Here is a 14,824-nt window from a genome sequence, read left to right as displayed (position 1 = left end):
CCAGCCTGGGCGACAGAGCGAGACTCCGTCTCAAAAAAAAAAAAAAAAGAAAAAAGGAAGGAAGGGAAAAGAAACACTCCCTTATGTCTTCTAAGGATAGACATGAAATGCATGAGCCTCAGAACACCTTCTCCCTCTCCTGCCCCACGTGAGCTGGAGCTTACATGCCTTCTTGTTTTCAGTACTGCCGTAACCCTGATGGTGATGTAGGTGGTCCCTGGTGCTACACGACAAATCCAAGAAAACTTTACGACTACTGTGATGTCCCTCAGTGTGGTAGGTTGCCTTCTTTTTGGTAAGGAAACTGCTTCCTTAACATGGATTTGCAACAAAAAAGGAAAAGGGCTTCTGAGCAGAGTGGTTCTCAGGAGGAGATGGCTGCCCTCTCCACCAGACCCCACTCTTCATCACGGGTATCTTGAACCTGTCCTACTACTGCCCACATTTGTTAGGGAAACACCCAACCATCGCCCCAGACACACATAAATAAAATAAATGTAAAACTCCCAAAGAGCAAGCTTAGAGGTAATCTAGTCAGCCTCAGGATGGTCCCACTGAATGCTGCCATGTCTAGCGTGGGATGCATGAAACATTTAGAGTCATTCAGATGAAAAAGTTTCCCCTTCTGGCCAGGCACGGTAGTTCACGCCTGTAATCCCAGCACTTTGGGAGGCCGAGGCGGGCGGATCATGAGGTCAGGAGATCGAGACCATCCTGGCTAACATAGTGAAACCCCACCTCTAGTAAAAAAACAAAAAATTAGCCCGGCACGGCAGCGGGCGCCTGTAGTCCCATCTACTCTAGAGGCTGAGGCAGGAGAATGGCGTGAACCTGGGAGGCGGAGCTTGCAGTGAGCCCAGATCACACCAGTGCACTCCAGGCTGGGCCACAGAGTGAGATTCTGTCTCAAAAAAACAAAAAACAAAAACAAAAAACTTACCCCTTCCACTGAGAAGAAAGAAAATACAAACAGCAGGAAACAGGTAAGCATGTAATGCATATTGTAAACCTCAGATGGCCATCCTAGGAATTAGTGAAAGGTAGTGCAGCTCTTTAGCCCCAGATGGCCTTTCTCATAAGTTTACTACTCACAGGTCACATTAGTGACATAGCTTAGAGACTGCTTTTTGGGTTCCTTCCTCATTGTTCTGAGACTTTTATTGGGAGTATGAGGCTTGGATCAGGGGAAAGGGAGTTGACATTAGTCCTTAAACAATTGGAATAACAAATCCATGGGTAGTTCTGGAAAAAAAAAGGAAGCTACTTGGAATTGTCCCATATTTAATATTCTGCTGACCAATCAATTTGTCCTAGTTACAGAAAGCCACCCTGGACTTCTCCTATGCATAATTTGGTTGCTTGTGGTTGGGTCTGCCATGTGGAGGGACCTTGAGCTGGGGGAAGGAGCTTGGCCTCCAAGTCCACTGAAGACCAGCATCCCAAGATTGCCTGGGGAGGTGGTACAAGGCAGTGATGAAGACCATGAGAGCCACACTGCCCATCATCACATTTGGGCCACTCCTAGGGAGAGCAAGAGGGAGGAAGCAGGGGTTAGGATGATAGGAAAGATTCTACTTGGCCAGTATTATTGTAATGTGGCATTGTGCTCTGTGGATTTAGTGTAAGTTAATAACTGACTTTTTCCTCGAGTGGGTGCTTTTGTCTGTTCTGCCGAAGCATCTTGGTTGCTCCTCTACCTCAAAGTCCCTCCATGTGGTCAGTTCCAGTTCTCCACTTCTGGCCCCATCTGGTACACACCACTGCCTCTCACTGCCCGAGCTTTCTATCCTTGACAGGCTGCCTTGAAGTTGAGCCCAGACTGACTTTCTTGCCTCAGACCCCACTACCGTGCCTGGGACTCATGCACCTTTGACTCCCATGGAAGGGAGGTGCAGTAGCTTCCCCAGTGCGATTCTGGTGTCCTCACCCACACTGAGGATGTACAAGAATCAGGTTCTTAGAGACTGGAGAAAGAAGGAAGAATGGGAACAATAAAGGACGAGTTGATGGGTGCTGACAAGTTGATGGGTGCAGCATACCAACATGGCACAAGTATACATATGTAACAAACCTGCACGTTATGCACATGTACCCTAGAACTTAAAGTATAATAATAATAATAATAATACAAGAATGGGAGGTCCCCCACCTTACCTTGATGTGAGACAAATGAGGTTAACCCCAAGCCTAGTGAGAAAGGTTCCCACCAGACACTTGGAAATGCTGAGGACTGTTTCACACAGAAGGATGTGGTTTATTCAGATCTGACTCATACTTGAGAAAGCTAGAACCTCTGGTGGTCAATGATTTTAATAACTATTTCCTTTCCACCAACATATACAGTACAAATAACAAATAAGTAAAAATAAATAGAAACGTTCAGTTTTGTTTTTTACAGTAGGAGCAGGGGTACCATTATTTCTGTAGTTACTCTTTTAGTACAATGATGCATGTCTACTGTATGTAAGGCATACTAGCAGAAATTGAGCTCAGCACTAGAGAAGACGATTGCATTCTACACCTTGCTTCTTTTTTTAAAAAGTCTTCCACAGACAGATTCTCAGAACAGCCCATGGCAAATGTAAAGTTATTTGGAAAATCCAGGTTCCAGATTCACTAGAGCATAGAATCTCTGGTTGGTTGGGAAGAAATTTCCTCTTACAGTTGTTATTAATAATTTATGAATAATTATTAACAATATTAACATTTATATTTTTGAAGATCTTGAAGGGCTGGCGACAACAGAGAAGCATTTTTGAACACCCTCTGTAGCCCCTGCACTTTTGTAGGCATTGGTGGATGACACCAAAGATGGGACACTGTCCCTACCTCCAGAGACCTTGTGGGCTGGCTGCAGAGAGAAGGCAGGGAAGAGGAAAAGAAGAATAAAGGCACATGTATTTAAGTCACCCCCACGGCCGTCGGTTAGTCATGGGAGGCTCCCCAGAGGAGCTGTCCTGAAGCTGGCTGAGAGAAGGCAACATTTCAACTTAGGACAGTAATCCTTGCTACATACAATCACATACACACACACACACACGCACACACAGAGACTCACATGGAAAATGAAAACTTTGTGCCTTTCAGCAGTGATGACAATTATGGTTTTTAGTAAACTTTACATGGTTTAGATGGTGATGGTGATGATGATGAATTTGGGAAGGATGACATCGTGTTCTAAACATACTGCATGGAGTCAGAATAACAATGACAAATAACCCTTTGTCCTAATCAAGGTCTTCTCAGAAAAAATCTCATTCTGATGCTAAAGTATACCAATTTGTTTGATAACTTATCCAACAAAATAATTATAAAGTGCTTTTATTTTCTTGAAAAGAGAGGATCCTGTGTTGTCTACTACCACTTTTGAAACTTAGAGAAAATATTCCAAAAGATGCTTATGATTTTACTATTTAGTTTGGCCTTTGAGATGTCAAAAACTCAGGGCTTGGAATTTGTCTCGATTTACACCACAAAATTGCTACCTTGTCTCAAATGGGATTTCTCTCCCACCTTGTGCCACAGCAGCCGCTTCATTTGATTGTGGGAAGCCTCAAGTAGAGCCGAAGAAATGTTCTGGAAGGGTTGTAGGGGGGTGTGTGGCCCATGCACATTCCTGGCCCTGGCAAATCAGTCTTAGAACAAGGTAAGAACAGGCCCAGAAATGATTTATACTGTCCCTCCACGTAAGCCCTGTAAAACCCTTCTACATTTACACAAAACCCACACAGCTAAGGCATCAGTATCTGCCCCAAAGTTTTCTGAAGGGGGAAAAAAGCTACAAAAATTGAAATATATATATATATATAAAATATATATTAAGATATATATATATTTTTATAGGTTCTCTACTGTGAAAATGGCCAAAATTGCTGTCTTTTTCTTGATCTGGGCAGCTCCATCAAAATCTGTAGGCACAGTGATTTACACCAAGTTCCAATATTGCTGGAAAATATTGAAGATGCTCCGAGGATTTCTATGGATATCCACTGTCTCACTGTCAGATGAAAAGAGAGGGAAGTTTTTAGAAATGTGACACTTTCTGGGTTGGGAGAGCAAGGACAAAATTATCTACAGTCTATCACAGGCACAGATTTTTTTCCTTTGGACACTTTTGTGAATCATTGAATTCAATTCAGAGGCTACACATCCATTCACAAACATAAAAAAATTCTAGGTCATGATCCCCATAAATTAAGAGTGATCAGTCCAATCCCAGGGAACCGGGACATTTTGGATATTGTTTCAGTGGAACATGACTTTCATAAGTTCCGTTTTCTTGGGTATCTCTTAGGAAGCATGCATAGAAAACAGGCCCATCTGCCTGCCTGTTCTGCTTCCTCATCTCATTTCTACACCAGGATACCTGTGCTCAATTGCTGTTCTCCCGTAAAGAGACTACTTTCCATAAATTTGTGAAATGCCATCGACAAACCTGATCACATTGCATTTCACTCTGCTGTTGAGTTGATTTTTCTTTATCGTTTACTAAATCCCTGCTCTACAGAGCTTTCACCTTCCACATAGTTCAGATTCATTCCTTCCTAAACTGTGTGGTGGTCTACATCCTCACTGACTTATCAACATGCTGTCATCATGCACTTCCTGTCTCTATTCCTCTTCATTACAATCTGGTTCCAAGTGGCTGACACCAGTATTCTGAGCTATTACCTGCCCACACAGCCCTAGAAAGTAAGTGATTCAGGAAACATTCCTCAAAAGTAAAGTTTCTCAGGTAAGATCAGAAGACCTCCACGAGTCACTGTTGTTCAGAATCACATCTGGCTCCTTGAAGAGTGATTCATCAGACCTTGCATAGATCTTGTCATAAAAATGAAAGAGACCTCGGGGGAAGGTCTTGGGCTAGTCGCTTCTGTTGGAGTCCTGGGCTGTGGGGTGGAAGTCACGACTGTAGAGCTTCATGCTGAGTCACTTAGCTTTGCTCTCCTGTGGACAGGCTGTGCCTGTGCCTCCCCAAAGCATCGGAAAAAGTGGCATAGATGGGCCCTTTTGAAAAATCCCACTCCTGGAGCACTGGTCAAAGTTACTACTGTCCTGATGCTGGGCTTGCAGTCCTTTCCTTTGGGAATATGAACATGGTCAAAATTAAGTGAACGTGTCAGAAAGACACATTTTCTGTATGTTTTCTGTACAATGGAGCAGAACAAAGTATCGATTTGACTAAAATTTGAACTAAATCCTCTTTCTAGGTTTGGAATGCACTTCTGTGGAGGCACCTTGATATCCCCAGAGTGGGTGCTGACTGCTGCCCACTGCTTAGAGAAGTATGTTTAGGGGACAATTGACATGAGGTTTTGTCTTAAATACTTTTTCCCTCCTTTCCTCCTTTCCTTTCTCTCTCTTCCTCCCTTCCTTCTCTGGCTGTGACACTAGGGACCAGGCCAGGGCAATCGGACAAGAGAGAAGGGAAGGGTTTCTAGAGAGAAACTGCAGAGGAAAGACACAGTACAGATGATTTTGTGGGCCTGAATAAACTGCAGAATAGAGCTGTTCACTACCACAGGCATCAGTCTCCACCTAAACAGCCTGAGAACATTCCCTAACTGCCTATTTCGAGCAAATCATGAATTTTGCTTCTTGCCACTCAGAAGTCACTAATTCTAAGTGGCCAAGGGTGTCAGGGAGACAGCATCAAGTTCACGGCACAGAGGTTACCTGAAGGGGCCGGACCATATTTTGCTCTTGACATCCTCATCTTTTCTAGGTCCCCAAGGCCTTCATCCTACAAGGTCATCCTGGGTGCACACCAAGAAGTGAATCTCGAACCGCATGTTCAGGAAATAGAAGTATCTAAGATGTTCTCGGAGCCCGGAGGAGCAGATATTGCCTTGCTAAAGCTAAGCAGGTACTCGCTCACCTGTGGTCTTCACCCTATGCTGGTGAAGATATTTGCTTTATGTCTGGGTTTCATGGGTCATGGTCACTGCATGGCAGTGGGGAGGGGCTGTCTAGCACATGAAAGGCTCAAGAGCTCTGGGGGCAGCATCAGTCTTTAACCCCAGCCCTGCCACATGCTAGCTGTGCTCTTGAGAAAGGCAGCAGGACTCAGTTTTCTCATGTGGAAAAAATTGAAATATGAGGTACTCTGTTACCCCTAAAACTCACTGAATGTTCACCAGTTCATCCACATTCATGATCAGAGAACGATGCAGTTATTTCAGGATGACAATTCTCCTTTCATCATAATACGTTTAAGAGAATCAAATAAGACTCTACTTATTTCAAAGCACTTGAAAAACCACAACATCGAGCTGGGTGTCTGGTGTGGATGCCTGTAATCCCAGCTACTTGGGAGGCTGAGGCAAGAGGATCACTTGAGTCCCAGAGTTTGAGGCTGCAGTGAGTTATGATCATGTCACTGCATTCCAGCCTGGGAGACAGAGTAAGACCCTGTACCAAAACAAAAACAAAGCAAAAAAAATTTCACAATGTCAAAAAAATCACAAATACAATTTATAAGTGCAAATTACATTATTATTATTGTCTTCTTTGATTTGATTTTCTCTTTCCTGTTGAAATGTTGTTTCATTAATCCTGACAAAGTGATACGTTTGCTTATGTCACTTATTAAGTTAGTGCTGCTTGGAGCCAGATACTAGCTGAGTCAGCTAAGAAACAGCTATTTGTAGGAGAAGCAGATTTGGGACAGGTAACAAGGCACGCAGGGCGCTCGCTGTGCTGGCGGCTCTGGAAGACAGGGTGTCAGCATGGACAGGGATGAGCATGGCCTGGATGGGAAGGCATGGGGCAGGAGCCTGAGCTGCTCTCCTAGACCTGGCCACAATCCCGGGGCAACTTCTCTGGGTCTGTGAACTGAGGAGTGATGTCCTGAGGAGGGATGCTCTGACACTCCAGAAGGAGACAAGAGCCTTTCCAGTTCAGCCTTTATAAACAGTAGCTGATCTCCTTTGTGCTCTCCAGTGTCCTCCCCACCCAGCAAATGTGCAAGTAGAAGGTTCCTCATGGTCCTCAGAGAGCTGTGGTGTTCTGATGGTTTGAACAAATAATTTGGAAATTTTGGGTTTTGGAGTTCTCTGATAGGCTGATACATTTCGAGTCTAGAGTTCCCACCCCACATCCCCACTCCCCAAGAGCCTAGGGCATTTAGTGTTCCATCAGGGAACCTGTAGAGTGAGGACGTCTGCATGATAGGCTGGGCCTTCTGATGATGCTCAGAAGCAGAAAGTGTGCCTGCTTCAAAGTTGGTGAAAATGATGATTTTTGATCAAAATAGGGCATTTCTCATTTCCAATCCTTTATCCCCTTGAACTTACTAAAGTAGAATCAGGTCTAAAAACCAGAGTTCTAATGTTTGAGAGTCCCTGGGACTCTAAAGTATATGAATGTTCTTTGAACACAATACCATTTTGTTCAAGCAAGAGGCTTATTTCCAATCTTCTTTCATTTGGTATCAAGTATTTTACTGGATTCTTACAACTATGGTGTAGCAACTTTCACTGAGGAGGAAGTGGAGGATCCAAGGATGGAGCAAGTTGCTCTGGGCACAGAATGCATTTGCAATTTTACAGCCTCTTGGTGGCATCTCAGTCAGACACTCCATGCATGGATCAATGCCCTACTTAGTTAATAGGAAAGGACGCACTCGGCATGAGATTCCAGTTGTGCACAGAATATGCATGAGAAGTGCACCTTTGTCATCCCTACTTTCAAAGGTGAAGGCCACCAGCAGTATCTTGTATGCAACTGATGCCTTTCAAATGAAACCTTATGTCTGTGTAGTCCATAGGCAACCACAGGCAAATGTGACGGTGAAATGCTGTGTTCTACATTGCTCTGTGTCAGTGAAGCAAGACAGTGCCAGCTCAGAGGGCTCCAGGGCCTCAAGGCAGAGATGGCTGGTTGTGGGTGTTGCAGCTGCCAGCAGAGCAGTCAAACATAACTGCTGATGCTTTTCTTTCAGTCCTGCCATCATCACTGACAAAGTAATCCCAGCTTGTCTGCCATCCCCAAATTATGTGGTCGCTGACCGGACCGAATGTTTCATCACTGGCTGGGGAGAAACCCAAGGTGAGATAAATTCCATTGCCCACATAATGAACAGGTTTTGACCTACAGTCCATGTGACAAAATGAGCATTTAGGAGCAAGCTGTGCAAATTCCTATCCACGAATGTGGTCCATCCACTCCTGATTTTGCCTGGGTACCTATGTCTTAATCAGTCTTCAAGGCACATGGTCAAGGGGAGGAAAGTGGTGTCTTTGAGTCTCTTTGTTTTCAGAATGTTTTTATTTTAATTAATTAATTAATTTTTAACTTTTATTTTAGGTTCAGGGGTACATGTGCAAGTTTCTGGTATATGTAAACAGTGGTTTGTTGTACAGATTATTTTGTCACCTAGGTACTAACCCAATACTTAGTATTTCCTGCTCCTCTCCCTCCTCCCACTCTTCTCCCTCAAGTAGACCCCAGTGTCTGTTGCTCTCTTCTTGGTGTCCATGAGTTCTCATCATTTAGCTCCCACTTGAAAGTGTGAACATGTGGTATTTGGCTTTCTGTTCCTGTGTTAATTTTCTAAGAATAATGGCCTGCAGCTCCATTCATGTTCCTGTAAAAGACATTACCTCATTCTTTTTTATGGCTATACAGTATTCCGTAGTGTATATGTACCACATTTTCTTTATCTCATGTGTCACTGATGGGCATATAGGTGATTCCATGTCTTTGCTACTGTGAATAGTGCTGCAATGAATGTTTATGTGATGTGTCTTCAGGGTAGAATGATTTATATTCCTCTGGGTATATCACCAGTAATAGGATTGCTGGGTTGAATGTTAGTTCTGTTTTTAGCTCTTTGAGAATCACCATACTGCTTTCTACAGTTGTTGAACTAATTTACAGTCCCACCAACTATAAGTGTTCTCTTTTCTCTGCAACTTTGCCAGCATCTGTTATTTTTTGACTTTTTAGAAAAAGCCATTCTGGCTGGTGTGAGATGATTTTTCATTGTGGTTTTGATTTGCATTTCTCTAACGATCAGTGATATTGAGCTTTTTTCATATGCTTGTTGGCCGCAGGCATGTCTTCTTTAGAAAAGTGTTTGTTAGTGTCCCTTGTCCACTTTTTAATGGTTTTTATTTCTTGTAAATTTGTTTTAAGTTCCTCATAGATGCTGGATATTAGACCTTTTTCAGTGCATAGTTTGCAAATATTTTTTCCCATTCTCTAGGTTTTCCATTTACTCCCTCGATAGTTTCTTTTTCTGTCCAGAAGCTCTTAAGTTTAATTAGATCTCATTTGTCAATTTTTGCCTTTGCTGAGATTGCTTTTGGCATCTTCATGAAATCTTTGCCCGTTCCTATGTCCAGGATGGTGTTGCCTAGGTTGTCTTCCAGGATTTTTATACTTTTGGATTTTACATTTAAGTCTTTAATTCATCTTTAGTTGATTTTTGTATATGGTGTAAGGAAAGGGGTCCAGTTTCCATCTTCTACCTATGGCTAGCCAGTTACCCCAGCACCATTTATTGAATAGGGAGTTATTTTCCCATTGCTTGTTTTTGTCAGCTTTGTCAAAAATCAGATATCCGTAGGTGTGTGGCCTTATTTCTGGGCTCTCTATTCTGTTCCATTGATCTACGAGTCTTTTTTGTTTGTTTGTTTGCTTGTTTGTTTTTGTTGTTGTTTTTACCAGTACCATGCTGTTTTTGTTACTGTAGCCCTGAAGCGTAGTTTGAAGAGAGGTAATGTGATGTCTCCAGCTTTGTTCTTTTTGTTTAGGATTGCCTTGGCTATTCTGGCTCCTTTTTGGTCCTATATAAATTTTCAAAATAGTTTTTCTTTTAATAGTGCTGTGAGGAATGTCACTGACAGTGTGATAGGAATAGCAATGAATCTGTAAATTACTTTGGGCAGTATGGCCATTTTAATGATATTGATTCTTCCAATCCATGAGCATGAGATGTTTTTCCATTCATTTGTGTCATCTCTGATTTCTTTGAGCAGTGTTTTGTAATTCTCATTGTAGATATCTTTACCTCTCTGGTTAGCTGTATTCTTATATATTTTATTCTTTTTGTGACATTTGTGAATGGGACTGTGTTCCTGATTTGCCTCTGGGCTTGGCTTCTGTTGGTGTATAGGGATGCTAGTGATTTTTGTACATTGATTTCATATCCTGAAACTTTGCTGAAGTTGATTATCAGCTGAAGGAGCTTTTGGGCTGAGATTATGGGATTTTCTAGATATAGAATCATGTCATCTGCAAACAGGGATAGTTTGATTTCCTCTCTTCCTATTTGGATGCCCTTTATTTCTTTCTCTTGCCTGATTGCTCTGACCAGGGCTTCCAATACTATGTTGAATAGGAGTGGTGAAAGCAGGTGTCCTTATCTCGTGCCAGTTTTCAAGGGGAATGCTTCCAGCTTTTGCCCATTTAGTATGATGTTGGCTGTGGGCTTGTCATAGATGTCTCTTATTATTTTGAGATATATTCCTTCAGTATCTAGTTTTTTGAGAGTTTTCAACAAAAAGAATGGTAAATTTTATCAAAAGCCTGTTCTGCACCTATTGAAATAATTATGTGGGTTTTGTCGTTAGTTCTATTTATGTGATGAATCACATTTATTGATTTATGTTTGTTGAACCAAGCTTACATCATGGGGATAAAGCCTACTTGATCATGACATGATGAATTAGCTTTTTTATGTGCTGCTGGACTTGGTTTGCAAGTATTTTGTTGAGGATTTTTGCATCAATATTCATCAAGGATATTGGCCTGAAGTTTTTTGTTGTTTTTGTGTCTCTGCCAGGTTTTGGTATCAAGATGATGCTGGCCTCATAGAATGAATTGGAGAGGAGACCCTCCTCCTCAATTTTTTGAATGGGTTCAGTAGGCATGGTCATAACTCTTCTTTGTACATCTGGTAGAATTCAGCTGTGAATCTATCCGGTCCTGGGCTTTTGTTGGTTAGTAGGCTATTTATTACTGATTCAATTTTGGAGCTCATTATTGTTTCTTCAAGGAATCAATTTCTTCCTGGTTCAGTCTTGGGAGGCTGTATGTGTCCAGGAATTTATCCATCTCTTCTAGGTTTACTAGTTTGTGTACATGGAGTTGTTTGTAGTAGTTTCTGATGGTTATTTTTATTTTTGTGGCACCAGTGCTAACATCCCCTTTGTCATTTCTAATTGTGTTTATTTTGGTCTTATCTCCCTTTTCTTCTTTATTAGCCTAGCTAGCAGCCTACCTATCTTATTACTGTTTTCAAAAAAATAACTCCTGGACTTGTTGATCTTTTGAATGAATTTTCACGTCTTGACTTTCTTCAGTTCAGCTCTGATTTTGGTTATTTCTTGCCATTGCTAGCTTTGGGATTGATTTGCTCTTGTTTCTCTAATTTTTTCCATTGTGATGTTAGGTTCTTTGAGATCTTTCTTCTTGATGCTAGCATTTAGTGCTATGAATTTCTCTCTTAACACTACTTTAGCTCTATCCAAGAGATTCTGGTATGTTGTATCTTTATTCTCATTAGTTCAAAGAACTTCCTGATTTCTGCCATAATTTCATTATTTACCCAAAAGTCATTCAGGAGCATGTTGTTTGATTTCCATGTAATTGTATGGCTTCGAATAATTTTCTTAGTCTTGACTTCTATTTCACTGTGCTGTGGTCTGACAGTGTGTTTGGTATGATTTTGGTTCTTCTGTATTTGCTGAGAATTGTTTTATGTCCAATTATGTGGTTGATTTTTAGAGTATGTGCCATGTGGTGATGAGAATAATGTACATTCTGTTGCTTTTGGAAAGAGAAGTCTATCAGATCCATTTGGTCCAATGTTGAGTTCAGGTCCTGAATATCTTAGTTAATTTTGTGCCTCGATCTGTCTAATACTGTCAGTGGAGTACTGAAGTCTCCCACAATTATTGCATGGGCATCTAAGTCTCTTTGTAGGTCTCTAAGAACTTTCTTTATGAAGCTGAGTGCCCTTGTGTTGGGTGCATATATATTTAGGATAGTAGGTCTTCTTGTTGAATTGAACCCTTTACCATTATGTAATGCTCTTCTTTGTCTTTTTTGGTCTTTATTGGTTTAAAAGTCTGTTTTGTCTGAAATTAGGATGGCAACCCTTGCTTTTTTTGATGATTTCCATTTGCTTGGTAGATTCTCCTCCATCCCTTTATTCTGAGCCTATGGGTGTCATTACATATGAGATAGGTCTCTTGAAGGCAGCATACCATTGGGTCTTGCTTTTTATCCATCTTGCCATTCTGTGCCTCTTAGGTTAGGTATTTAGCCAATTTACATTCACGGTTAGCATTGGTATGTGTGAGTTTGATGCTTTCATTGTGTTGTTATGCTGGCTTGTTTGTGTGGTGGTTTTATAGTGTCATTGGTCTGTGTATTTGAGTATTTTTGTATTGGCTGGTAGCCATCTTTCTATAGTTAGTGCTCTTTTCAAGATCTCTTGTAAGGCAGGACTGATGGTAACCAACTCCCTCAACATTTGCTTATCTGAAAAGGATCTTATTTCTCTGTTGCTTAGGAAGCTTAGTTTGGCTGGATATGAAATTCTTGGTTGGATATTTTTTAAGAATATTGAATATAGGCCCTAATCTTTTCTAGCTTACAGGGGTTCAGCTGAGAAGTATGCTGTTAGCTTGATAGGGTTCTCTTTGTAGATGACCTGTCGTTTCTCTCTAGCTGCCTTTAACATTCTGTCTTTCATTTTGACCTTGGAAAATCTGATGATTGTGTGTCTTGAGGATGATCTTCTTGTGTAGAATCTTGCAGGTGTTCTCTGTATTTTCTAAATTTGACTATTGGCCTCTCTAGCAAGGGTGAACAAGTTTTCATGGACAATATCCTGAAATGTTTTCTAAATTGTTTACTTTCTCCCTGTCCATTTTGGAAATGCCAGTGATTTGTAGATTTGACCTTTTTACATAATCCCATGTTTTTTAGAGGCTTTGTTCATTCCTTTTCATTCTTTTTTCTTAATTTTTGTCAACTGTCTTATTTCAGAAAGCCAGTCTTCCATTTCTGAGATTCTTTCCTCAGCTTGGTCTATTTTGCTATTAATACTTGAATTGCTTTGTGAAATTCTTATAGTTTGTTTCTTAGCTCTCAGCTCTGTCAGATCCATTAGGTTCTTTTTTATAACAGTGATTTCGTCTTTCAGCTTCTATATCATTTTATTGTGATCCTTAATTTCCTTAGATTGGATTTTGCCATCCTCCTGGATCTTGATGATCTTCATTCCTATCCAAAATCTGAATTTCCATTCTTTCATTTCAGCCAGCTCACCCTTGTTAAGAACCCCTGATAGAGAACTGGTGTGGTTGTTTGGAGGACATATGGCACTCTGGCCTTTATGTTCCTTTAACTGCAGTGTAGGTTGAATACAGCCAATAGACTTGTTCTTTGGATGTTTTTACAGGACCAAAGCCTTGTGCAGGGTCTTTATTTGTAGTTGATTTCTTGTCTTTGGTTTCATAGTGGGGTATGCTAGCAAGGTATTTTTGGTGTTGAAGCTTTGGGGTGTGATCCATTTTTTATTTGTATATTTCCCTTACACCTAAAACAAGCAAAAAACCAGTAAAGGTCTTTCAGTCTCTTAATCCATAATTTCAGCATTCATACTGCTTCCCTAGGTAAGTGGGATTTTCACCCAGCTGTCAAGTTAAGAGTGTTAGGTTATTTTTCATGTGAAATTAGCCAGACTGGGTTTCTAAACATGGTGCAAAACATTAACAACAAAAGTTACAATTAAACTAGTCTTCTTCCCAAATACCCGTAGGTCTAATATGTATGGGATGGTGTTAAACAGAGGGCTTACAGCTCGGGGAGAGGCAGACAGGTCCCATGGCCCCAAGTCTAGGATGACATTTGGTATTGGTTGATGGTTGTGGGTGAGAACAAGAGAGGGAACATTTGTGCAGGATGTGGTATCAGCACCTGTAATACATTTTAGGGATTCCTTCTTCTCTTTGCAGTATGCCCTGACAATAATTATATCCATCAGCCTAGCCCCCTTGGCTGTTGAAACACTAAGACTGTCTTAGGATCCCTGCTTCAGTTTCTCAGAGGTGCTGGTGAGGGCATTAGGAGTCTGAAGACCTGGAAATGTGTTCTGATTCTGCCACTAGCCAGACAGACCTGAACTAGGCATGTTACCTCTTTGCACCACTCAGCCCTAACCCCTCATTCAAAAACCCAGAATTTTCAAGTAGTGTTTTTCACATCAGCCTTTGCATAAGTTTTCATTTGAAGAAAGGTTTAGGTTTTGGTTTTGGTTTTGTTTTAACCAAACGTTTAAAAACGAATGGTCTAGATGATTTCAAAGTTGGCTTACCTTTTTTTGTGTTTTTCCTACTATTTAAAAACTTCACCTCCTTGATTTCTTGATCTCTCTTTCTGCACTGCTGGGTCTGGGAGCATTGAGGTCAAGTAAAAGGAACCTTGGCAAATGAGGAACACCTATGGGTGTGCCAGGCTGCTCCCAGTGTTTTACATTTTTAAAAATTTAAATGCTGCAAACCTCTATGAATTAGATATTATTGTTCCTAGTTTACAAATGAGGAACCTGAGGCTCAGAGAAGATGTGGGATGGTACAGACAAACCTGAATTGGAACCCTGGCTCCCACTTACTGGCTGTAGGGACTTAGAAAAGTCATAAACTCTCTGGCCGGGCATGGTGTCTCAAGCCTGTAATCCCAGCACTTTGGGAGGCCAAGGCGGGCAGATCACAAGGTCAGGAGCTCGAGACCAGCCTGACCAACATGGTGAAACCCCGCCTCTACTAAAAATACAAAAATTGGCCAGGTGTGGTGGCACACCCCTGTA

At 41.4% G+C, this 14,824-nt stretch overlaps 1 protein-coding gene across 2 annotated transcripts in view; it reads left to right on the top strand.

The window, feature by feature from the left end:
- Window positions 1–14,824, top strand: part of PLG (plasminogen) — a 52,969-nt gene that overhangs the window by 33,025 nt on the left and 5,120 nt on the right. For both annotated transcript variants that reach the window (XM_011934989.1, XM_011934988.1), the window contains exons 13-17: window positions 183–276; window positions 3,526–3,646; window positions 5,211–5,285; window positions 5,726–5,866; window positions 7,943–8,049. In XM_011934989.1, coding sequence (XP_011790379.1) covers window positions 183–276; window positions 3,526–3,646; window positions 5,211–5,285; window positions 5,726–5,866; window positions 7,943–8,049 — 538 coding nt within the window. The remainder of the gene's footprint in view (window positions 1–182; window positions 277–3,525; window positions 3,647–5,210; window positions 5,286–5,725; window positions 5,867–7,942; window positions 8,050–14,824) is intronic.

The sequence above is a fragment of the Colobus angolensis genome, unplaced genomic scaffold (assembly GCF_000951035.1).
Source record: "Colobus angolensis palliatus isolate OR3802 unplaced genomic scaffold, Cang.pa_1.0 Scaffold14, whole genome shotgun sequence".
Taxonomy (NCBI): Eukaryota; Metazoa; Chordata; class Mammalia; order Primates; family Cercopithecidae; genus Colobus; species Colobus angolensis.
Note: the sequence above shows the minus strand (reverse complement) of the source record. Positions and strands in the feature narration are given on the sequence as shown.